Raw genomic sequence first — 27,776 nt, forward strand, 5'->3', positions numbered from 1 at the left:
TTTTTGGTGTTTGCAGTGTTAGTTTTCTTTTTGGGCATAACTCATAGATAGACACTCCAACTTTGAATTGCACATCTAGACACCTCAACTTGTCGTTATTGTCTCGCACATCTAGACACCTCAACTTGTCGTTATTGTCTCGCACACCTGATGCAGATGTGACACATAACTTTCGGAGATGTTTAGATTATTTTGTAAGTTAGAGTTGTTCAACTGGCAACGGAGACAAGTTAGGAGGTGTCTAGACATGCATACTCACAGTTGGAGGGTTCTTTTAATGACACTTGTTATGTTTTTTGGTAAATAAATTTATTTATTACCAAAAGGATGAGGAGTTACACCTTGATTCATAGTCTCCATTTGACCCACAACTTATACTTATTGTTGCACAAATTCCAAAGTAGTTTTCTAATAGCTGGGAAGGGGAGCTTTGAAGTAACTGGTAAAACTGTTCTCATGTGATCAGGAGGTCACATGTACAAGTCTTGGAAACAGGCTCTGGCAGAAATGTAAGGTAAGACTGCAGACAATACACCCTTGTGGTGATGCCCTTTCCCGAACCCTGCACATAGCAAGAGCTTTAGTGCACCGGGCTGCCCCTTTTTTCCCTAATAGCTATTTTGTTCCCTTTTTTGATGTTAAGGATAGTTAGACCCACTGCTGTTGTGGGTTGACATACTTTCTCCCATGACAGTAAAGCCTATTTGTTATGTTTCTTTGTCCAACAATTCATGAAATGCCATTGAAAGACTTGTTTTTTTCTTCAATGGAGAAAATCAAGATTATACAGTAGGAAGAGGGTTTTGGTTTAATCGTAAGAACTCAACTCATGATGCGTGGTTTATCGCAATCACGGGTTCAAAGCTCAAACCTTAGCTACTAATGAAGACAGGGTATTTGAGTCGAGAAGAGCCATCGACCCTCTAAAGTGCTCAGATATCCGATTTTGGGATCACCATTTAAGTCATAAATCACAATGCATAAAGTTTGCAAGTTCATCCACTTTAGAACAACTTAGACATGCGCTATCTAAAGTTTCATATGGTTGGAACTTCATAAATGGCTAATTTCAGACACCTCATGTGTTCTGAAATGGCAACGAGTATACAAGTTAAATAGCGGTGTCTAATAATGATACACCTCTGTCTGTAAATGCACAAAACTTAACTGATTAGTATACACAAGGAAGACAAAAAGAATCATAGCTTTTATCATATAAGTGAAAGACCATAGAAATACAACATCATCAGTCTTTACAACCACTATACAAAACTTTGCTCCTTTTAACTTTTCTCAGAGCTTAAGAAATACTCAAAAAAGAGACTAAATATTGAAAAAAAAAAGAAAAGGATACATGTAAGTATAATTATACATATCTTCAAAAATCACCTTCTGCAAAATTGTCAAACAGTCATAATATGACCTTCTCCGTCGACGCCTCAGGTTCCATCTTTGGTACAACAGCAGATGACAGTTCTATATGACATACGCGTGCAGCGCCTATAAGTGGCTCTGGTAACTCATCTGGGGTGTTTCCCTAGTAGAAAATTTCCAGAAGACATCATTCATTGTAACAATTTTCACACTATAATGTCGATTAAAAGATGACTACATGTAACTGTCTATGGTAATCGGGATAGGCAAGTTATCTTATGGATGAAGGTCTATCGATGTACCTGTACAACGAAGGCCATGTCAACGACTAGTGATGTAACTACGCCAATGACAAGCCCCATTACTCCATTTGCCACAGTGGAAGAACCAACATCAACATCAATCTACAGAATGCAGGCAACACAAGTATCAAATATATATGTATACATATATATGTATGCCATTATGTCTCTATGTTGTCCTGAGCCGGGTGTCTATCGGAAACAGCCTCTCTAATTCATCTGAGGTAGTGGTATGGATTGCGTACACTTTACCCTCCCAGAGCCCACTTTGTGGAAATACACCGGGTATGTTGTTGTTGTGGTTGGCATTATGTCTCTATGTAGAGAACTGCTAAGTGTTAGACAAACTTCATTTTTTACGATATTGAATGAAGACGGTCTTATATGGAGTGACATGGACAGTGAGGATTCATATAACTGGCCCTAACTTGCACTGGATTGAGGCATAGTACTTGTTATATGTATTGATTCTCGATGTGCTATACGCAGAAAGGAAAAAGGATATGAGTCCATACCTCCAAATACTTGGGACCGCGGATATAGTTGCAATCGACAGCTTTTCCTAGTAAACATGGGGAACTTCCTACACTCTGACGCACAATCCACGAACCCTGCATGATACATGACAAATGTAAAAATTCTACACCAATGAGAACAGCTAGAGAGTTACTGAAGGAAGACAGATGACTACATTGCAGATGGTTACCACCGGTGGCAGAATCAGGATTTTCATTTGAGGGATTCAAAAGTATAAGATGGTGAATACCCCTAAGAAGCTAAGGGGATTCAAAGTCTACTATATGTACATAAAAAGAAGGAAAAATACATATATGTTCCCTTTAACTTGGCTTCAACTTCAACTACATCTACGACCTCCAACTTTGAGTGTGCACATGTGTCATATGTGGTCTCCTACGTGGCCAATTCGTGTCCTACATGATGTCCTACGTGTATTATGCTACACAGGACTGGTGCGCGTACTTGTTCAACTTTATACAAATATCACCTTTTCGTGAGTTTCATACTCTCAACTATTTACCAACCTAAACTATCACTCTCTTTGTAAAACACACCTCGATTCTGACTTGGCCTACACACGTCTGTTAGTGTAATTTTCTGATGATAAAGATGTGCATTTTGTGTTTGTCCGTAATACGACTGCTGTCTAATTGAAATTCCAAAAAACAGAAAGTGTTCTTCGAGATACCTTTGGCACCGATGGGATTAGCTTCATTCTACTATTCCGAAACTCGTCATCTCCATCAACAAACCGTTGGAAAAGGGAACCAGGTATCAACTTTTTCATGACGAAATAGAAAATCATACTGTAGTGTGTCGATCCAGGTACCTACAGAAAGACGAAAAATGTTGTCTAGTTATTTCTTTCTGTAGGACTTGAAATATGTTGAATCAAGAAATTCAAAGCTTACTTGCAAATTTATAACCAAACTAAAGAGTCCTTTTTCTGAAGCAACCTACAAGAAAAAAAGATGTATAAGACAAGGCAGAAACTAGTAGTGCCTCTATCTCGTTTTATGTGACACACTTACAGTCTGCACCAGAAAGAACGACATGTTTTTTATATTTGGAAGTAATTTATTGTTAAAAATCTTAATGAGATGATTTATAATCACACGAATGTTTAAACCACAAGTTTCAAAAGTCTTTCGTTCATTCTTAAATTCCGTGTCCAATCAAAGACTGTCACATGAAGGGGAGCCTTGGAGTAACTGGTGAAATTGCCGCCATATGACCAGGAGGTCACAGGTTCAAGTCTTGGAAACAGCCTCTGGCATAAAGGTATGGTAAGGCTGCGTACAGTACACCATTGTGGTGGGGACCTTCCCCGGACCCTGCGCATAGTGGGAGCTTTAGTGCACTGGGCTGCCCTTTTTTAGTCAAAGACTGTCACATAAAACAGGACGGAGGGAGTAGTATCCTAAGTGGTTTGATGTTTCCCTGAAACTACTTGAATGTATAATTTACCTGTGCTGCACAACCAGGTCGTCTAGCGACATGGTCCATTCGTTTAGTATCTTTGAACCAATCGACCGCGACAAGATCCATGAGAGATTTACCAGCTGTAACCTTCATTGACAGTTTGCAAAGTGATATCAGACCAAATGACATAAACCAACCACCTAAAACCTATGTTGCTCGGGCTCTCCAAAAATGTTTCCGCACTCGTGTCAGATCCTCCAAAAATGCATTATTTTTAGAGGATCTGAGATGCACCTAATGACATTTTTGAAGAGTTCGAGCAACATAGCCTAAAACCGGAGACATATCAAAGAAATGAAGAGATAAGGAACCTTTGTCTTGTCGCTGCAAAAGTTCTTGCCGCGAAGTCTGAAGTTCTTTCCATCAGATACTGTCCAGCAATCGCGGCCATTATCACTATCATCGTGTCGGAGATTACCCGAAAAAGTGGACATATCAATTTGCTCCAGTGTTTCTTCTTCAACTGCTTGACAAGTAGAAAAACATTCAGTTAAGAAATTGTGTAACACCATAACAAATAATACTACGGTTCAACACCCACCGGTTTTAATCGTATCATTTTCAAGACTGGGCGATGATACCTACGCAAGTAGTCCAAGCACATACTCAGAAGGAGATGATGAAAATATAACATGAAAAATGATATGTACATAGATATATATAGTGTTAGTTCATACCTCCTGATCAATGCCTAAATCTTCGTCTTCATCTGAGTACTCATCCATCATCGATACTGCATTTTTACTTGCAGCACGTATCTGGTCTAAAGACGGAGTACGATGATGAAACTGTTTTTGGCTCTTCTTGGCGGAGATAGATGGCGGAGTCATATTAACCATAACTGGAATTCTCGGAGCAGCAGCCCTCTCATCGGTTTGAGTAAAGTACTCACGAAGTCCTAACGCAGGATTTTGTAGACATAAGTTCCACATTGAGCATCAATCGATGAATCTTTGTGAAATAAAGCATTAGTTTGGGAGTTCTAGTCACTAAGGGAACAAAAATGTTACAAGATCAAACCAAATACAACGTTAGGAACTTCATTACTGATAAGAAGTGAACCTTAGGCCCAACTCCACGCCAAAAGCTAGCTAATGAGCTGAGGGTTGCCCAAGACTACATAAGAAGTCGAATTTCGTTCCCCACATTGGGACTCAAAAACCACACACGCCCAGGACTGGACATCTGGAGCGTGATGCGTGGACGTTATGAAATGTGGGTCCAACATTGGGTAAGCGATGAATTGGAATGAGTATGACTCCGATACATGATAAAAGAGGTTGTTAGAAAGAGTGTACTTTTGTTTACGTGATTATATTCGAGTAAAGCATCCAGTACCCCTCCTGAACTATGATCAAATTTGCTACGACATACTCCAACTTCACGGGGGTCCTATTACTCTCGAACTAAATTTTTGCGTATTTTTGTCAACCTTTTTAGCTGACGTGACACTTTTGATGTGAGCCTCATTTTATGTAATAACTGTGTCACGTCAGCACAAAAGGGTGACAAAAATAGGCTAAAATTGAGTTTAGGGGGGCAATAGGACCCCTATGAAGTTGGAGTATGTCGTAGCAACTTTAGCCACAGTTCAGGGTACTGGATGCTTTATCTCTTCATTATATTCTCAACAATTACTATATTTCCCTCCTTGCTTTGCTATTTGTCACTTCAACAAAAAAAAGAACCAGAAATCGACTAAATACGCCACTATTTCAAACACAAAGAAAAGCATACTACTCTTCCTCTGAAGTCACAACATGTCGTTGCAGCAACAATAAGAAGGACGCATACCAGCAACGCTACTTAACATCTGACCCAGACAATGTTGCTGAAATGCCGCGATGAATCCCACACCCCATCCTTTCAAATCTATCTGCATAAGTTGCTGCACTTGAGTTCTTGGCCTCCCATTACGCGGTTTGAGGGGTGAAATATTGAATCCACCACCTTGTGCACGTAAAAAGATCGATTAGTTTGTGCAAATGTAAATGCATTCAGTAAAATCCATAAAGGAGAAAACAGAAAGTTACTCTCGATATGAGCTCGAACATATCCAGGTAATGGACCACAGTTCTTATGCTCTCTAGACCGAAATAACACAACTGCAACCATAAAATTTTAGTTAGACAAAGAGAAAAGATCATTTCGACAAGAATAAACGGGAAATCTGTGGATACTTACCATAGCTACCATCATCATTTCTACGCCAATAACGTACATAACAAAGATCACGAGGCCAAATAAACCTACATAGCAGATCAAGCAAAGAAATGATCGCGACTTTGAGACATAGCTGAACAAATAAATCATAAAAAGAAGAGATAAGCATCCGGTACCTCCCCGAACTATGGTCAAAGTTGCTATGACACACTCCAACTTCACAGGAGTCCTATTACCCCTGAACTCAATTTTATCGTTTTTTTGTCACCCTTTTGTGCTGATGTGACACCGTTTTTACATAACATGGGGACCACGTCAAAGGTGACACGTCAACTAAAAAGGCTGACAAAAGGTGTCATGTCAGCTAAAAAGGATGACAAAAAAAATCTAAAATTTAGTTCAGGAGGGTAATAGGACCTCGTGAAGTTGGAGTGTGTCGTAGCAAATTTTCTCATAGTACAGGGGTACTAGATGCTTTACTCTAAAAAGAAAGCATAAACCAGAGATTTGTGAAAAGATCAGGTATTTTGCATCATAGCTCTCGTAGCAGAAAGGGCGGAGCTGGAGGTAGGGTGGTGGAAAGGGGTTCATTCGTCGAAAAGTACATTGTATACGCAAGGTCAAATATGATATTTATGTGCACAATCATTGCATATTGGACCCCCTAGACTTAACTTGAGAATCTATTTCGAACCCCCATGGTGAAAATTCTTCCTCTATCGCTATCATGACTCGACCGATTTTTCTAATGAAAGTCAAATGGTGACTACAAAATAGTTCAGATAAACATTCAGACATTTACAGCAAAGTAAGTTTATGACTAGGAAAAAATATTACCTCGGAAACCAATCGAGTTGAAGTCTGTGATACAGTATTGCTGTGTGTCCATCTACCTCCTCAACTAAACTACCATGCTGGAAGCTACAATCCCATCTGTTACACCGAAAAAGAAAGTTTCTCGCGCAGTCAAATCATTGCTATGGAGAAGTAAAAACACTAAAGTCAGCGGTGGAGCTAGAGGGTCGGAAGGTGCACGGGAGGATCACAACAATGTATATATAATAGATGTTGAATCTCCTTAGTGAATATTCCAATGCTGCTAATGCCTATAGTAGACGAAACTTACTCAAAACGTGTTGCGTCCATGCTCATTACAAGCTCAAATATTTCTTCACAAGTAGCCTCCACCACGCCAACCGCCTTCATAGCTCTACTACAGCCTTTTGGCTACAGGGAAAATGAGAAAATTCGTCACACAAAATATCCTACAGCCTTTAGGACAGAAAAACTGAGTTGCTCGGACTCTTCAAAAATACAGCAGGATACATGTCGGATCCTCAAAAGGCTATGTATTTTTGGAGGATACGGCGTGGGTGCAAAAACATTTTTGGAGAATCCGAGCAATATTGCAGAAAAGAGCATAGGAATGAGCTCATACTAGTAAATCAACATTGAGTAGCTCCTCAAAAATGCGCAGCCCTGCAGCCATCCGTTAAGTGAACAAATATAGTCAATACGAGTACAAGAAAATGTCCGTAAATGCAATATTCTATACCTTAAAATCCAAGCATTTGTCATCGCGGAGGAACCAAAAAAGAAGAAAAATCGAGAATTAGACTGACCGTTTTGGCAGTAAAGTAAGCGCCTATGCTTCGGATTTCCCAAATCTGACTCTGATTCCTTTGTCCAATCGAGAATGGACTCGGGAGGACCTATCACTAAAGAAACAATAAATAAAGCTCGAAACATGTACATACAGCAAAATAAGCACAAGGCAAATTATCAACCAGTTTTAATTGATGTTCCTCGCAGCACGTTCTGTTGAGAATCCTCTTCATCCTCGGCAGCACTGAATCTACAAAATTGGAGAAAAAAAAAAAAAACATTACATTTGTGGCAATTGAAGTTGTCGTTTTAAAATCCACAACTGCTAAAGTTGAAATCCTGGCTCCGCTTCTATTTATGGTCCATCATACTTAGTGTGAAGAGGTTTTTTTCTCAGCCTCACGCGCAATATAAGTATAGTACTAAGCATTTTTACTCTTCTATGACGACGAGTATATTTTATCTCTTGCAAACCTTTCCCTTCCGCAACAACAAAACTTAATTTTTAAAACCACACGGAGTGTTACATGAAGCTCGTCAAGAAGATTAAAGATCATGTATCTAAATCGGATTTACGAGTACAGAACCATGAACAAGTGAAATGCACCACTTTTTCTTCTTCTGTTTCAATTTATTTGTCTGATTTTGATTTGGCACGGAGTTTAAGAAAGTAATACTTTTGATCTTGTGGTCTTAAACCAAAGATAATATCGAATGTACCAAAACGAACTTCAATCTTGTGGTCTTAAACATGCTATGTGGAAAGCTAGAATTGATGAGTTTCCAAAAAAGTAAAGAGACGATCTTCTTTAAACGGACTAATAAGGAAAGCAAGACGGATAAATTGAAACGGAGGGAGTATATTTCAAGTGGAAAGGCATAATACTTACGGACTTTCCTGATCTGAAGCTGTCCTCCCAGTACTCTCCATCCCAGATTTGCAATCGTTGAATTTGTTACGAGTACCACCTTGTGATTCTTGATGCTGCATTGCAATCAACACGTAAACTACCTCCATTGCAGATACGAGGAAGGAATATTCATCGCGTAGAAGGGGAAATGAAGTACCTGATCAATTACGGATTCTATTTTTTCTTTCCAAATTAGTGCTTCCTGAATGTTGAAAGCTGCCATCTGGAAGAACATTCTGATTAACACGATTAATTTCTCTTTCACAAAACAAGAAACTCAGAGCAGGCACGTAAAGCATATTCACAAGTAGCGGAGCCAGGATTTTCACTAAGGATATTTCAAAAATACAAAGAAGTAAGCACATGAAGATAAATCGAAGTCGACTCAACATCCACTATATATACAGTGTAATTTTCCGGTAAATGGGGATTAGATAAACTCCCTTGTGTCCCCTAACTCCCGGCCTCTGGAAGCAACAAGCTAGATACTAGATGTTTGCCAAGCGAAGACATGGTTGGGAAAATGCTCTGTTTCCACCTTGAACTATACGCGAAAATGCTGAGACACACCCAACTTTAGGAGGTGCTATTACCCCTGGACTAATTAAAACCGTATTTTTGACAACCTTAGTGCCTACGTGGCACATACGCACTGAAGGTCCACGGCACACGTATGTGCCATGTAGGCACTAAGGTTGTCAAAAATACGGTTTTAATCAGTCCAGGGTGGTAATAGGACCCTCCTAAAGTTTGGGTGTGTCTCAGCAATTTCGCGTATAGTTCAAGGTGGAAATAGAGCATTTTCTCGACACGATTTTAACGGGTAAAGTTGTTGTCATGTGACCAGGAGGTCGAGCCTTGGAAACAGCCTCTGGCACCTTGCGTGCAATACACTCTTGTGGTGGGGCCCTTCCTCGGACACTGCACATAGCCGATCTTTAAGTACATCGGGCTGCCTTTTTTTCTTTTAAAGAAGTAAACACATGAAGAAAATCTTTAGTGGATTCAACATCCACTATATATACAGTATAATTTTCCGATAAAGGAAGTTCTCAGATAAACCCCCTTGCGCGCCTTAGCTCTAGCCCCTGGCAACCGCAAGCATCAAAATTTTCTCCCTCGATACTAAATTCACCAACTACTAAATGTTGCCAAAATAATAATCTCCCACAGTGACAACTAGTTAATGAACTTCAAATTTAAAATGCCAAATGTGAGTAAAACTTGAACTTGTTGAAAATTTGCAGTTACATATTGAAAAGTTTTCCAGAAAACTACGCGGAAGTGCCTGTCGCGTCAATGGTTACACCGTATATCTATCTTTTTGTTCTTCATTTTGCTTTATACATAGGCAAATCATATAGATGTGATATAGTGAAGCGTACCGTGATTTGATCATGCTTCTCTTTCATGTTATAGACTGAGAGGACGTAAACCATCTGCAAATTGCAAAGCATGCATATAACATCAATTCCTCCACAGAGTAAAAGTATGTTACAATGAATACTCATCAAGGTTATGTCATTGCACGTTCGAAAAGATTTACTTAAGATATTACAGCGTGGCAGAATTCAATCGAGATATATTAGCCCCTCAATATAGAGTAAAGCATCTAGTAACCCTTGAACTATGACCAAATTTGCTACGACACACTCTAACTTCACTGAGGTCCTATTACCTCATAAACTAAATTTTAGCATATTTTTGTAAAGGTGCCACGTCAGCACAAAAGGGTGACAAAAATACGTTAAAATTGAGTTCGGAGGGAATTGGACCCATGTGAAGTTGGAGTGTGTCGTAGCAACTTTGGCCGTAGTTCGAGAGTACTGGATGCTTATCTCCTCAAGATACAATAATTCAGATTGTTTTACACAGTCAGACCTCTCTATAACAACCATCATCTATAATGACATTTCACTATAACGGCCATGTTATTCATGTTATGATGTGCAATAGCATCTCACTATAGCAGCCAACAAAATATCCAGACAAATAACGTTGTTATACAGAATTTTGATTGCAGCTAAGTTTTTGTATATATGAAAACTTCAAATTAACAACTCACTTGTCCATGATGAGTCTTCAAGCCTCGGTCCTCCACGCGAAAATTGCCATCAATTTCAAGAGTCTTGATTGGAGTCTAACAAGTATTTTGCAACATATAAATTACGCGAACAAACATGAACAATTAAAAATGCATGTAAAAGTTCATGAACTCACCACGTTGCCATGAGGCTTCGTCTTGAAATAGGCCAACAAACGAGTCTCCAGAACAAAATAGCGCATATGAAGGAACGATTTACCTATCTTCCTCCTCCCGTACCTCACCATCCATCCCTCGTGCACCACCCTCGACATTGTTCTTACCTTTTTCCTTGGTACACGTCTCTAATAATACGCACAGTTGATCCTTACAATTCACCAACTATACTGCACCAATACAAACATACATATAACAAGTTCTGTTTTTGTCAAGTGAAGTATGATTTATTGATAACCATCCAGTCCTCCCTCGAACTATGACCAAAGTTGCTGCGGCACACTCCAACTTCACAAGGGTCCTATTACCACTAAACTAAATTTTAGCGTATTTTTGTCACCATTTTGTGCTGACGTGACACCTTTATTACATAAAAATGGGGCCCACATCAAAGGTTCCACGTCAGCTAAAAAGGATGACAAATATACGCTAAATTTGAGTTCAGGAGGTAATACGGCCCCTGTGAAGTCGGAGTGTGTCGTAGCAAATTTGGTCATAGTTCAGGATGGTACTAGATGCTTTACCCTTGATAATAAGGAACGGAGAATCTCTTGGACGATATACAAAAGACACCCAATCCTCTATACAGATAGTAACGTTACGTCATGAGTGCATACAAAAAAGACAGTATACAAGTAAAATTGTAATATTATTTATAAACGAAAGCTGATGTATACAAGAAGGATACGAAAAGTAGATAATACACAGAAAGATATGTGTATTCGCTTCAAAAGCTTTCCTATTTCTCTCCATCCATACTATCCAACACGAACATACGTTATACAATCAGAAAATCATCCAAAAAAGCTCAGAGTGAAATTAAATACTTAATTTGATTGAACATCACGCGACTACATCCATTATATTTTCATAAATCCCCCGCGTATACAAGAAGTATGATTAAACTTTTCTCGCTTCAAAATTTCTCATATTTCTCTCCATGCATACTATCCAACACGAACATACATTATACGTTCAGAAATCATCCAAAAAAACTCAGAGTGAAATGAAATACTTAATTTGATTGAGCATTACGCGATTACATCCATTATATTTTCATAAATCCCCCGTATACAAGAAGTACGATTATACTTTTTTCGCTTCAAAATTTCTCTCATTTCTCTCCATGCATACTATCCAATAATTAACATATATTATCTTTTCAGAAAATCATCCAGAAAAAGCTCAGAGTGACATAAAATACTTACTCTAATAACATTACTACGCGATGATATCCATTATATTTCATCAGTAATTCAAATGCCAACAAATAAATAAAACATTAGTCTATTAATTCTTCATATATATATATATTTTTTAAATTACACTCTTGTTCGCTTCAAAATCTCTCATATTTCTGTCCCTCCATACTATCTAAAATAACGAACACACATTATCTTTCCAGAAAATTATTCAAAGAATCTCAGAGTGAAATTAAATACTTACTCGAATAACATTATTGCGCGACGATATCCATTATATTTTCATCAGCAATTCAAACTGGAAAATACTTTCAAGAACGTAACGTTAACCACATGCATGCATGTGTGAAATATAAAACAAATATGTATGTATAGGTATAGATAAGAAATTGAGGTGTGAAGTAGAAACATTTAATTTGTACCATCAAATTACTAGGAAAATGGTTGGTGAATAATATTAAAGCAACTATGGCCACTAGATGCAATAACAAGTTTGTTTCTCTTTCTTTTTCGAAAACCAAAAAAAATAAAAAAATAAAAAATCAAACGTCCAAAAAAACCTTTTAAAAAAAAATAAAATACAAATATTTCTTCTTTAACAAAGTGACTACAAATTTTTACATTCCATTTATGTTCTTTTATTTTCTTTTCCTTTTTTGTTTTTTCAGGCGATTGCTGATGTGGCTCATAAAATACACGTGTCGGTTTATCAAAAGCCGGAAACGGAACTATCCTTAAGGTAGGGGGTTACGTGCACGTAATACTCTCGAAAATGATGTACGTATATATGTGTATAGAATATACTTATTAAAAAAAGTATATATATTTTGATTCACCTTGGTTTGATTACCACTTAGACATTTTTTCAATTTTTTTTTTTTTTTACATTTTATAAGTAGTTACAACCCAAATTATTTTTGATTGATTTTTTCTTTAGTTTTGATAGTGTTCCACCCCAAACATTGTAGTAATTAATAGACATGTTTCTATTATTTGAAGAAAAAAATGTCTATATAGTTGTACTCCCAACAATAATATATTCAATGTATTCCTACAAAGTGGGTAATTATATAACGTTGAACAAGTAGGTACACGTCTTCTATGGCATCTTCATCATGACAGTCTCACGAGAATTATTATGTAGGACGCATGTGTCTACTTGTTCAACTTTATACAAGTTTAAATGTCTACCTGTGCATACCTAAAATTAAAAGGCATAAGTGTTAACTAAGACCAAGTTAAAATGCACATTTATGTATGTCTTACCAAACAGTAGGGTGGACTTCGGTATTCGGTTCAGTATTTTCAAATTTCGAATTCGATAGTTAGGTAATCGGTATTTGAAAGTAGATACCACATACCATACTTATAAACATCGGTTCGGTAATTCAGTAATCGGTAAATGAAACTTCAGTTCGGTACGATTTTTGGTAATACCATATTAAAGTTGAAAATGTCCAAATGTACGTTTAAACTTCAAAGAGTATATTTAATAGAAACCCTATTTAGTATTCCTTTTGTTGTTTTTTACGAATATAATACCAAGGTCCAAGAGATTCTTTGGAATTGACTAATATTATTGTCTATTGAGTTGGTTAGACATATCGTATTATATATATAATTCTATATTCGGTAAATACCGAATACCAAATGGTATTAATATTTTTTACTAGACCCAATCCCGAATACCAAAATATTAAAATTTTATTTCCAAATATCATACCAAATACCGAATTATCGAATACCAATTACCAAATTTTTTTATTCGGTTTGGTAATTCAGTTTTCGATATTTTATGCCCAGCCCTGGCAAACACTATTAAAAAAAAAAAGTAAGAAACTCACTTATTTTCCAGAAAAAAAAAAAAACATTTTCCTTCCTACCAAACGCACCTATAGTTTTTCCAAATTAAAAAATTAGAAAGAGAAAAGAATATTTTAAAATAAGAAAAAATAACATAAACATACAACTTAACTTATCATATTTATTACAAATTTTCACCCTTACAAAGTAATTACAAAAATTTCAACTAATAATATATATTTGTTAGATGTATCAGGAGCTAATTATATATCTTGACAGATTCAAAATTGGAAAAAATATATCGAAAGCTAATTATATATCCTTATTTAGGAAAAATGTATTTTCATTCAATGTATTATATATCCCGACAAATCCAAAATCGAAAAAAAAAATGTATTGAAAGCTAATTATGAATATCTACAAAAGAAAAAATGTATCATCGTTGGATGTATCGGGAGCCAATTATGTATCTCGACAGATCCAAAATTGTAATTTTTGCTAATTTCGCAAGTTTGAGAATTTTCTATAATCAAGCTTCAAACTGTCGAGATTTATATTATTTGCCCTTAAAATAATCAATAAGTGGTATTAAGTTTTGTTTCAAGATTTGATTTAACAACTTTATTTAATTTGAATTTCTTATCTTTAGATCCAAATTTCCACACTTTAATAATGATTATGCTTATGATTTTATGCTAAGGGGTTTTGTCGATCCTTTACTGGCCCGAGAGTGTCCATTACGGTCAGAATCTCGACTCGGATCATGACAGTCAAATTGCACATTTATGTATATGTCTTACCAAACACTTTAAAAAAAATAAAAAAATTCACTTATTTTTTTTTTTTTTTAAAAAGAGAAACATTCCTACCAAACACACCAATAGTTTTTTCAAATTAAAAAATTAGAAAAAGAAAAGTGTATTTAAAACAAAAAAAAGCAATTAAATTCAAATAGTAGCATTTCCCTTTCCCGCCAATATATCCAGATTACAACACCGACCAGAATTACAACCCGCGAAATCTATATTATGCATATATAAAAAAGCGAAGAAGCCGTCAACGGGTATGCTTACTCCGTGATTTTACGATATTACCCCTAATTAATTATTATATAAAATTTATGTATTAAAAAATTAATAATATTTAATAAAAGGTAAAATAAACAATAATGACATGTCTACTTCAGCAGTTTCAATAGTACGTGTTCATTGACATGCCTGCTTATTCCACAATTTTACTATATTATCCCTAATTAATTATTATATTTTATTTATGTATTAGGAAATTAATAATATTTAATTAAAAAAAGTAAAATAGACATTTATGACATACTTGATTCAACTATTTCAATTGTAATTTTACTAATATCACCCCTAATTAATTATTGTAAGTCATCTAAGTATAAAAATATTAATAATATTTTTAAAAATAAAATAGATCAATTATTATAAGTCATCTAAGTATTAAAAAATTAATAATATTTAATAAAAAATAAAATAAACATAAAATGATAAATTAACTGTTGATGTTTAAATTAACTTGATGTCTTATATGAAGCCCACTTAAATTTTTTTCACAAATATTTTTTATAACAATTTTGTTATATTACTTCTAATTAGTTATTATGAGTCATTTAAGACATGTATCTTTTGTTACTTCAATCGTTATATTTGGTAGACTCTTACGTATTAGAAATTAATCATGGTTGATAAAAAGGTAAAATAGACATTTATGACATGTATTCTTCAGTTGTTTCAACTGAAATTTTACTATAATACCCCTAATTAATTATTATAAGTTATCTAAGTATTAAAAATTAACAATATTTAATAAAAAATATAGTATAGATATAAAATGATAAACTAACTCTTGATGTTTAAAATTAACTTGACAACTTATATGAGGTTAACTTAAATTGTTTCCACAAGTATTTTTTTATAGTAATTTTGTTATATCATTTGTCACTTAAATTGAAATAGACGTAAAAGTATTATAATAACAATAGTTAAAAACTTAAATTATTTTTAAAATATAATTGACTATTAACGCTGCAAAGTTCAGACACGAAGAGTAACATATATTATTTGAAAATTACATAAAAAAATATTATAAATTATAATAATTAACAACTTAAAATATCTAAAAACATATTTAAAATATCATTGTTTATCTAAATTCTATTTGTGTCACATAAATTGAGACAAAAAATAGCCGTTACACTTTTCTTGGTAACATATAAATAGCCGTTACGCTTTTCTTGGTAAATTTCTCCCTTCTCTCTATTTCAATTCTTGAAACTTTCAATTTTTCTCAATTATTAACGCTCTATATACTTTAACTTCTCTATATACGCTCTCTGGATGGAGTAATTGTTGTTATCTATGGATGCAGGGAGTTAGATACAACAAGCTTCTCAATAAAATTAGTGGTCTAAAGCCAAATTTTAATAAAAGGCCGTTCCATATGTAAACATACGGATAAAAATACTACTATAATAATTTAGAGTTGTCTTATTTGTTCTTGCATAGTAGTTGTTTTCGTGTAGTATTTTTAAAATATATATAACCTTTAACTTCACAGATTAATAGAATTATTAATAAAAGTAAGGACTAATTTTAGTCTATAAGATATTAGCCATTTTCTTGCAATGCATTAACTTGGATGTTGTTGTTAAAATTTTATTTATTAATATGAAGTTTGAGTTGTTTAGTTCAAAGTTCTAAAATATTTCTCGTAAAAGTGAGATAGTTTTTTCTCTTTTTTTTTTAGATAATTTTTTTAAATGTATTTCAAAATCTTTACTATTATAATATTATTTCAAGTGGAGTTGAAATCATATAGTTTACCTCAAAATTTTGGGGGCCTAAAGCAAAGGCTTTACTAACCTTACCCTTGAGCCACCCCTGTATATAGGGGTAGAGCCGGACATTCAGTTTGTTTGATTTCATTGTTGAATATCGATTCGATTTTTTGATTTTCGGATTAACGAAAATGACAACCATAACCAAGCCAAAATTATTTTGATCTGGTTCGTTTTTTACAAATTTGGTTCAGTTACTTCGAATTTTTATTTCGATTTTAAATATTAAAGTAGTGATCATTTAAAATTGGTGATTTTTCTAGAAAAATATTTTTTTTAAAAACCTATTTTCATTCCCAAATATAATTAATTCAACATGGATGAAATAACCATAAATATCGACCTCGCTAAATCACCACCGTTGGCATAACGACAGTGGTTGCACTCAGCAGTGACTGTTGACGACAGTGATGAACTGAGCAAATGATTGCTGACAGTCGTTAGTGATGTTGAAATTTCAAATGAACTGACGAATTGAGGATGGATGAATGTCATTGCAGCCTTCACGTTAATGTTAGGGTCTAAAGCAAAACAGTATATTAAGATTTAGGGTTACTAAATGATTACTATAATTTATATATTTATATGTTATATCAGATTATATTATATTTTTAGTATATTTACATATTTAATAATTTATATATATAAATAAATCATAATATATTATTTATATAATTTCATTTTTTTGGTTTATCCGATTTTTTTTTGAAAATTCAAAAACCAAACTATTTAACCAAATTTCTAAAATTTGAAATCGAAACCAATCCGAAAAATCAAAAAACCAAACCAAAATTAAATTTTGGTTCAATTTTTGATTTTTTTTGATTTAGATCAAAATATGCCCAGCCCTATATAGGGGTGACGAAGGGGAGCCTTGGAGTAACTGGTAAAGTTGCTGCCATGTGACCAGAAGGTCATGAGTTCAAGCCTTGGAAACAGCATCTGGCAGAAATGGAAGGTAGGGCTGCGTACGATACACCCTTGTGGTGGGGCCCTTCCCTGAACTCCGCGCATAGAGGTAGCTTTTGTGCACCGGACTACTCTATATAGAGGTGACAAAATTAGTCCAAACCCAATTGACCCGCCCAACCCGCCCAAGGTTTGATGGGTTTGGGCAAGAGTGATTTTGATAATGGGCTAATTTGGGCTAGCCCAAGTCAACCCATTACAAATCACCAACCAAATAAACACATGATGATGCCTAAACTTGACCCATCAAATTGCTTAAAGTTTTCCCTTACCTAGTGAAACTAATTACATAAAATTCCTTCAAGTTTTCTCTCCCCCGATTTTTGCAAATATACTCATACATTCGGCTGTCGATTATACATATCTCGAATGTATGATAAAACAGTTGATCCTATATTTAAGGGAAGATAAATCAGAAATTATTTGACAGTTCCTTAATTAACGATTAATTAACGATAATAATTAGCTAACATTAAGTAGCCGTTTGGCCATGAAAATTACTTTTTTTCCGGAGTTGGAGTTGGAGTTGAAGATGAAGTTGGAGTTGGAGTTGTGTTTGGCCATGTCTTTTTGAAATTTTTTTTTTAGACTTACAAAAAATCTTTTTTAAATATGATTTTATGCCATCAACTTTTAAAAATTATCAAAATCATCCAACTACTAATTTACCCACTAACATACAACCAAATGTTGAGAGAATAATTTATATGTCTTCAATTAATAAAATAATTAACAACAAACTACTCCCTATGTTTCAAAAAGAATGTCTACTTTTCTTTTTAGTCCATTTAAAAAAAAGAATGACCTCCTTCCTTTTATGACAACTTTTAAATTTTAACTTTCGACGTGGCATATTTAAGACCACAAGATTGAAGGACATTTTGGTATATTTGACACAACTTTAATTTAGGACCACAACAATCAAAAGTCTTCTTCACTTTCTAAAACTCCGTGCCAAGTCAAACTAGGTCATTCTTTTTTAAACGAAGGGAGTAATTATTATGATTGTTATTCTTCTAAAATTTGAATAAAAATATCATAACCACGAGCTAAATAACTTTATCTAACCATAATCGATTGAATAAAGAAAAAATATATTTTGATAAATATGATTGATAGATATAAATATATTTTATATATTCTTAAATTTGTTGATGAAAATTCTTAATTATTATATTGAATTTGATCTTTTTAAAAAAATTACGAAATTTAGTTAATAAGAGGGGTTTGTGTAAAAATTTAAAGATTGGGGTTATATGTAATAATAATGGAAGTTGGAATTGGAAGTGGAAAAAAGAGAAAACAACAAAAAGTTTTTTTCCCTTTTTGGAATTTAATTCCGGAATTGTTTTCCTAATTTTCATGGACAAACACCATAATTTTCAACTCCAAAAAAATTTTTTGGAAAAAAAAAATATATCCATGGCCAAACGGGCCCTAAGTAGTGTATGATTAAAAATAGTAACTGAAATTTAAATTTCAAAAATTTTCTTAAACATCGAAGTAATTTCACTTTTGTTTGTGGATTTACAATCTGGAAAACAAAAAAAAATTGTTCTTGTACTGCATTTTTCAATTCTTCTAAAATCATTATGAATATCCCCATATTGTTGCGACATTCTAGAATTTGGGAGTTGAAAATTAGTTATCAATCCTACAAAAGTGATGCAAATTGTTTCAGAAAGTATAACTTTCTTGAAATTGATTGCTATGATCGCCATGGAATTGGATCTCGACGAAGTACATAAAAAAATTGAAGTGAAATATATCGTTGAAGGTAATTCTTCTCCAATTGTCATAAGGAATGACAATGGAGTGAGAGTTTACATTGAGTTGAAGAAATAATTTTCTGGATTGGTTAATTTTTCGCTGTGTATTTTCGCTTTCGACAAATCGAATAAGGAAATCGAGTTTAATAGAGAAACAGGGACTGTACTTTGTATCGAAGGTAGTGAATATGATTTGGTTGCATTAACAGTCGTTGAAACGCATAATCAGTATGCTTTATATGTTCCTGAAATTGACGTGAAAAACTTTATTACTGATTTGCAAGAACATCAAAATAAAAAGGTAAATCAACTTTATAAGGATAAGCATACTCTGGTTGCAGTAATGACTAGATATGCAATAGCTAATGGCTTCAACACCAAAACGAAACGATCCGACAAACAAAGGTATGATATAAAAGTGCTGTCTTTATTTGTTGATGGTTTAATGTATGGTAATATGCTACCAGACGTTTTAAAAAAGTTCATGTTTTGAAGTTGGGTTCTGGTGAATTTAATCATAATATTCCAAATGTATAACATATGATTATACATTCGAGCGAATGTATAATGAAACTGTGACAGGCCAAAAATTTTTATTTTTACTGAAACTATAATTTGTAGAACTTTTGTATAATACAATGACTCGGTGTAAAAATTTGATGCAGCTATGTACTGCACTGTTGTAGCATAGACTGCAAATCGGTGTTGAAGGCATTTTGTATGAATCATTCAAAAATATTTTTGATAAAAAGATTTGATTCGGGGCATACTTGCAGTCTTAGCGATAGAGTGTTGAATAATTTGGTTGCGACAACAGATTTTGTGAGTGAATTTACAACACCAAAATTAATTAATCACAAAAGAATACACACACCAGTGGACATAATTGAGGAGATGAAGGATGTTTACGGAGTTGATATTAACTACATGAAAGCTTGGCCCGCAAAAGAGAAGGTGATTGCGATGCTTAGAGGTGGACCAATAGATGAATATCGAAAAATGCCCCGTTATATCTATATGTTAAACCAAGTGTATCCGGAATTGCACATTCGGATGCATAAGGTATTAGATAATGAGTTTAAATACTTGTTTATTGCCTTACATCCCATGATAAGGGGTTTTGAATTTTGTCAACCTGTCATAGGTGTGTATATACTATGTAATTTGGCAACTATTACAATAAATAGTTGTTGAAACGTATTACACAGTTATACATTAACATTTCATATATAAGTAATGTATGATATACTATTATACTTTATTAACATGTATGATGTTTTACTGACAACAATGACTTTTAACTAACCACATGCATTATTTTTTGTTTAAACAACATAAGAAATGACAGACTCATGTAACATAATTCATGAAAATTTAAGTTGCCTTTTCCATTTTGTTTTATGTGTTGGTTATAGACTATACTTTCGTGTAAATGTACGATACATTCACAAAGCATTTAATGTAAAAAAATACCTTAAAAGTATGTTAATAATGTATGATATAGTGTTATAGTTTATAAATATGTATGACGTTAAATATTTTCTTTATTTTCTATTAAGTCATGAACGTTTAACAACATGTATGATGTTATGTAATACATAAGTTTTAACGTATGAGATACTTGTTCAATGTATTATTAACTTATAACATAATTTACCTACTGCTAATAATTCAATTTGTTGATATACAATAACACATTATTTTGTAATTTGGTTTTATACATTATATATAATAAAATGTAAGGCAAACTCAATAACTCCCAAACTATATTAGTAACATTACAATATAGTGTAAGTAATTGCAAAACATTTCTTCAGAAGATATGTATGTTTAATAAGAATAAGGACATCCATAAAATGTGAATTAACATCCAAAAAGTAACATTGTAACAGTTTAACATCAACTACAAAACCAAGAATTAGTTGTTTCAATGCCAACTATTATAAAAAAAAAAATGCTACTCTAAAGTAACAAGTGCACTTTCATCAATTGTTTGGAGATAACTATTCCTTGGCCGAGGAGGATCGTCATTATCATTTTGTACCCTTCTTTTGCCTTCGTCACTCCGTAATGCCATTGTAATGAAGTATAGCGTGCACTTTGAGTTCCAGCATCAAACCCACATGAATGGACTTGCTGCCCTTCACTTAATAGTTCTGCATAGGTAGACACAAAGACACCACAATCCATGATTTAAAAAAATGATGAAGTAACAGTTTGTTCAATAATTATAACATCATTATACATGTAAAAAAAATTAAATTTACTTAAATGGTTCAGTCGGTATTTCTTGCCCTAAAAAAATAAAATCAGACTCTAATTATACAACAGTTACACATGTATGAGGGTAACTTATACATTTTAAAAAATAAATCAGACCCTAATTAAATAACAGTTAGACAGACCCTAATTAAATAACAGTTAGACATGTATGAGGGTAACTTATACATTTAAAAAATAAACTGCAGTAATGTATAATGCCATAATACACAGTTTCACCTTAAATATGTATGACCTATAAGCTTGTCAGAATGTATAATGTCACCTTATACAATATTAAGACTTTATATCCGTTTGGATGTTCAGAACTCCCAATGTATAACATATTGAAATATATTTCAGAAAACCTATATTATACATTAGTGGGATAAAATAACTAATGTATAATGTTTATATATTATTGCTTATACTTTATAATATAAACTTCCAGAATGTATAATGTCATATTATACATATAAAAATATTCAACTCATACATTATGTACCTATATGTTTGTAATGTAACCTTATACAAAGTTCATAGGTTCGATATGTATAATTCCACAAGCCCAACCTTTTCTATGTATATAAAAACGTATATCATACATTAGCCAGATAAACAAAGTAATGTACAATGTATGCACAACTGAATTGATAGAACACATATGCACACTGTATAAACCTATGTTATCAACTTATAATCATTATATTCGGAAGACGTGGCCGACCAAAATCATCAACCTTCTTTTTACCTACTGCTTTTGAACCTGACTTCTTCGATCTAGAACTCGCAACTTCCTTCAATTTCTTTATTGTAAAGGGGTCGTTTTGGTGCTTTGAAAAATTCTCTGCAAAATTGGGTTCCTCAAATACGATTGATTATATTGATTTAATAGTAGCAACTACGCAAAAAAAAAAAATCAAAGATCTAAGTTATAGTATATGAAAAAAAAAGGGCAAAAATCTAACTACAAAACTTGAATATCACGGCAAAATACGGTGATTTCATACAAAACCAGCATGCAACCAAAGAAAAATCAAGAAAACTCCTGAATTGGCAAAGTTGAAAAAAAATTTGAAAAATTAATGAAGTAAATCAGTAAAATCAATTAAAGCTTGATAACTTACAAATTGGTAACCTCTAAGTAGACGTTACTTGAATTTTGCCGTGAAAGTTGAGTTTCAAAAATGGAGGAAAATAAGGGTGGGTAATGATAGCAAGTGTGAGCAAAATATGGAAGTAAAACCCATGTTTTAGATGTATAATGTTTAAGAGAGAGAAAGTACCAAATAAGGGGATTTATGTAATTACTTTAGGATTTGTGTAAATACTTTACCAAATTTGGATTTAATGTAATAAGGTAACTTTAACTTGTGTATATATGTAAATTTTAGTTTTATTAATGGGGGACTTACAAAAATAGTTTAAGTTTCAACAAAATAAGAGTATTTCTGGCCGAACTTTCAAATTACAATTTATAGCATTTCTTCTCTTTTTTTCATTTTTTTATTCTGTTTTATCTCTAGCCTCTACTTTTTTTGCTTTTTCATTTTTTTTACTTTTTTTTCGTTTTTCTTATTTTTTCCTTTTTAATTTCCTCTTCTTTTTTATTTTTTCTCTTTCTTATTTTTTTTTTCATTTTTTTTGTATTTTATATTTTATATTTTATATTTTTTGTATTTCTGAAAATAATAGTTACGTCGAGTACAAGTTATGAAACATGACAGATACATCATAACAGGTCATTGTATTTATATTTACCATCATTTTTTTCTTTTATCTATTTTTCATTTTCTTTTATTTTTTTATTATTATTCTTTTGATTTTCTTTTATTTTTCTCTTTTTTTTTTCTTTTTCATATTTTCCCCCCTTTTTGGTTTTTTTCTTCTCATTTTTGTTTTTCTCCTTATTTTTTTAAATTTTTTCCATTTCTCTATTCTATCTATAGCTTGTATTTCTCTCCTTTTTTTTTCTTTTTGAAATTTTTATTTCTCTTTTTTTAAAATTTTATTTTATTTATATTTTTAAAAAAATATGGCTATGTGGAGCACAAGTTATGATTGATAACGAAAATACCACAATGACTTATTGTATTTATATTCGCACTATCATTTATATTTTTGTATTTATTGATACAATTGCATTTGTATTTTATAATTCACGCTTGTATTTGTATTTATATTTTCTAGCTGACATTTGTATTTGGATTTTATAATTCTACTTGTATTTGTATGTGTATTTTATAGTTCACATCATCATTTATATTTTTTTATTCATTGATACAATTGTACTTGTATTTTGTAGTTCACGCTTATATTTGTATTTGTATTTTATAGCTCGGACTTGTATTTATATTTTATAGTTCTCACCATTACTTATATTTTATACGATTTATCTCCATTGATGTGAATTGTATTTTAATAATAAAAATTGAGCAATATAAATATAAATGATATATTGCAAAAATAAAATGTTAAACTATACAAGTACAATATTTACATTTGTATCAAATGATAAATGTTTATACAACTTGAACCATACACATAAAAATGACACTTTTTTTTTTATAGAAATGCGAATGACAAACTTTACATACAAATACTAACGATACATTTGCATTGAATGACATATTGCATATTAAAAATTTTAAACTCAAGTAAATACAATTATTTCTTATAATTGTTTGCATACAAATACAAATGATAAATTATATTTACTGCTAAAGTATTCAAATGTAAATAATAAATTTATTTGAAATATAGATGACACAAATAAATATAAAATTCAAAAAATATATAAAATATAAAAGATAAAATATCAACAATATAAAAATGAGAGGAAAAAAAAAGGAATAACCAAAAAAAGAAGGAGGGGGGGGTGGAGGGAAAAAAAAAAAGGAAAAAAACAAAATAGAGAAAAAAGAAAATAAACAAAGGTTGCAAAGAAAAAAGTAATAAAACCAAAAAATAGATTAAAAATGAAAAAAAAATAGAAAAAAAAATAGAAAAATAAAAAGGAAAAAGAAATTAAAAAAAGAGGAAAATGGAATAAAAAATGAAAAAGAAAAAGGTAAAAAGACAGAAAAAAACTTGCTGGCTTTTTCATTTGATTAAACTTGTATTTTGGCGGGTTGGGTTATAACCCATGACTCATAGTTTAGCCCATCTTGCCCAGCCCATCTTGACCCAAATGCATTTGGGCAGGGGTGGGCATTAGCCCATGTATTTGTTCAACCCATCTTGACCCACCCAACCCACCCATTTGTCACCCCTACTTTAAATCAAACTTTATGAACTACAAGTGGCCTGAATTCTCATGTAACCTGAGATATGTAGGAAACTTGATACCAAGGTCCGGCCACAAATCTATGAAACTTATGCGAAAATCAACCTCTTTCAAAAATGAATTTGTGGTCGGATAAAAATTAGGAACGTCAAACTCCCTTTACGCAGGGTTACTTGCATCTACCCTACCCAAAGGGAAGGGGCAGTTGTTGACACCTAATTTTTGCCCTCCATGACTAAGTCAGTTCCTAGTTTCTTCGATTTTAAATAAAATTACTATAATTATTTTATCCAAATAAAAAGTTTTTCAAAGTATTTATCAGGATAATTTTGCTATTTTAAGTAGCAATTATATATTATCGTATTCAATTATAAGAAACTATATAATTTTGCTTCTTAAATATTTATTTCATGGAATATCGAATTTTAATCAAGGATTTTCTTGAAAAGAAATTTAAATGATTAAAATCTTGATTTAAATATAATTTATTATCAAAAATAATTCATTTGGATAAATATGTGTTTGATTTTATTAAATCAAGAAGTTCGGGATTAAATGAGGTATTAATTCATATCGAATTTCGATTTAATTTGGTCAATCTATTAAATTTGGCCATAATTGAAATCATATTAGTCACAATTGCAATACAATTGAACAATTGATTTTTAAATTGGCCAAAAATTAAATGAACTTAGCGAAATTCTAATTTAGTGGGGGTTATTTTTTAAAAAATGACCCCAAAATTCAATGAAATCAGCAGCCCAATTCAACAACAAGACCCAACAACCCCAACCCAAACCAATCCCTCTGCTAACCCGACCCATCTCTCTTCTCTCCTCCATCAACTATACGAAACAGCGTACAACATCAACTATATATAGCCATTATGCTAAAAAATTTCCCCATCAACGTTATAGCCCTTACAGTAATACTTCCCCCACTCATTGTTGTTGTCAATAAATTTTCCCTCTCTCACTGTTGCTCTCAATAGATTTCCCCCTCTTTCATTGTTGCTCTCAATAAATTTCCTCCTCTCTCATTGTTGCGTACAATTTCGACAGATTATATGGATAGATACAACAGTGTGCCTCTTGTCTTGTGTCGTAACAAAAAAAACAAAGAAAATGTAAGTTTTTTAATCCTTGTAGTCTTGCACTTCCGAAATACTAATTGGGTTTTGATATTTATATGAAATGTTGTTGTTGTTGTTGTTGTTACAAGGTTGGGTTTAGAGGGTTTTTAGAGGATTAAGTGGTTGATTTTGAATTTAAGTGAATCTCAACTTCTTAGATTTTTTGTTAGGGTTTTATAATCGAGCCAATTTGAGGTCCACCTGTGCCACCAGACCTTATAGTACCTATTCGAAAGAGTTTTGATGCTATTTCAATCAGGTTTTGTTGGGTTCAATTGGTGTGAATGAAAAATGGAGGGACACAACCTTTGAGAAAAAGAAATATTATTTTGGAAAAGGAGTGACTGCTCAGATAGTTGTGCCTGTTCAGAAAAAGACACAATATTTAGAATGAATAGACATGACTCTTCCAAGGTACACACTTTTTTGGATGAACCATTGCCACCTTTCTGAAGGGGCACTTGATGGCTATATAAACCTGCATTTATCCATATGTGTAGGCATGAAAAATTTTCTGAAATACAAACTCTTCTTGTTTTCAAAACATTCCTTGTGATCAATCAAATCATTGAGTGAGTTCGACGAATCCAATTATTTGAGGTACCACTATAGTTGGATTGAAAACCATTTTATCCTAGGAGGAAGATTCCAAAACCTCGGGTACAGTGAGGGAAATCATTCCTTAAGGAAACTCCATAAAGTCGGGGGACTTGGCTTTACATTTTTGTTTCATCTTAATTTCTGAAAAATAAAACAAACTTCTTAGAAAGATCACTTTGATCTTGTGTTGAGGGTGCTTTTGTACTTCATAGTGTTCTTGTTTTAAACTTGAACTAGTATTGTAGTTACTGCGTCAAATTACAGATTATTGTACCCGAAAATACTGAAAGATAACAATATTTAGGAATAAATTTGAAAAAATTTTTGCTATTTTGGTGAAATTTTCTTTTCACTAATTTTTTTCCAGAATCTGTATAGCTTATTTTTGGAGATTAAAAATTTTAAGCTTTCTACTCCGATTGAACTTAACTAGTGATTTGAAGACATAAAATCTTCATCACAAGTTAAATATCACTCGGTTGACGATTGGAAGTCATAAAAACTTCATCGTTAAACTAAAAACAAGAAGTGTTTAAAGTTGCTGCAATTTTTTAATAAGTATTTCAATATACTAAAGATACTGTCTAGTGGTGATAGGAAAATGACGACTGATAGTCAAATGCATGAAGCTGGAACAACTATGGTGGCAACTAGTATTGCCACGGTAAGTCGGACTTATGCTTCACAAGCTATGGCACCGGTGGAGAAACCCAAAATGTTTGCGGGTATTGAATTCAAGAGATGACAGCAAAAAATGTTCTTCTACCTCACAACTCTCTGTGTTCAAAGGTTCATGATTGAGGAAGCTCCGGAGGTGTCTAAGGGAACCTCTGAAAAAGAACGTTTCATGATTGTGAAGGCTTGAAACCACTCAGACTTCCTTTGCAGGAATTATATCTTGAGTGGTCTCCAAGATGACCTTTACAATGTGTATAGCTGAACCAAGACTGCAAAAGAGTTATGGGGAGCGCTAGAACGGAAGTACAAGACGGAGGATGCCGGGACTAAAAAGTTCTTTGTTGCAAGATTCCCGGAGTACAAAATGATAGACAACAAGTCTGTTGTTTCCCAAGTGCAGGAACTGTAGGTGATCATCCATGATCTCCTAGCGGAAGGTATGATTTTGACAAATACTGTTGTTGAACAATTTAAAAATGTTCCTAGTATTTATATGAACTTTATTTTAGGTTTGATTGTGAATGAAGTGTTTCAAGTAGCAGCAATAATAGAGAAGCTACTACCAATGTGGAAAGACTTCAAAAACTATTTGAAACACAAAT

At 33.0% G+C, this 27,776-nt stretch overlaps 1 protein-coding gene across 4 annotated transcripts; it reads right to left on the reverse strand.

Moving 5' to 3' along the window:
* Nucleotides 1-1,188: 1,188 nt before the first annotated feature.
* Nucleotides 1,189-12,203, reverse strand: LOC107850540 (protein ENHANCED DISEASE RESISTANCE 2-like). 4 transcript variants are annotated; one of them, XM_016695153.2, is made up of 23 exons: nt 12,063-12,203; nt 10,577-10,786; nt 10,422-10,496; nt 9,742-9,795; nt 8,514-8,579; nt 8,336-8,430; nt 7,628-7,695; nt 7,463-7,552; nt 7,279-7,319; nt 6,967-7,067; nt 6,678-6,773; nt 5,862-5,926; nt 5,711-5,782; nt 5,472-5,627; nt 4,355-4,575; nt 4,219-4,258; nt 3,989-4,140; nt 3,663-3,764; nt 3,107-3,151; nt 2,884-3,024; nt 2,192-2,287; nt 1,677-1,778; nt 1,189-1,537 (listed from the first exon to the last, which is right to left on the reverse strand). In XM_016695153.2, exons 2-23 carry the CDS (start codon nt 10,712-10,714, stop codon nt 1,412-1,414), a joined length of 2,142 nt encoding a protein of 713 aa, XP_016550639.1. In that variant the 5' UTR covers nt 10,715-10,786; nt 12,063-12,203; the 3' UTR covers nt 1,189-1,411. The 4 variants fall into 4 exon arrangements, with proteins under 4 accessions (XP_016550639.1, XP_016550627.1, XP_016550636.1 ...); XM_016695141.2 differs by having other exon boundaries at nt 7,463-7,558; XM_016695150.2 differs by having other exon boundaries at nt 7,463-7,558; nt 10,577-10,781; nt 12,063-12,200.
* Nucleotides 12,204-27,776: the final 15,573 nt, after the last annotated feature.

The sequence above is a fragment of the Capsicum annuum genome, chromosome 1 (assembly GCF_002878395.1).
Source record: "Capsicum annuum cultivar UCD-10X-F1 chromosome 1, UCD10Xv1.1, whole genome shotgun sequence".
Classification (NCBI taxonomy): Eukaryota; Viridiplantae; Streptophyta; class Magnoliopsida; order Solanales; family Solanaceae; genus Capsicum; species Capsicum annuum.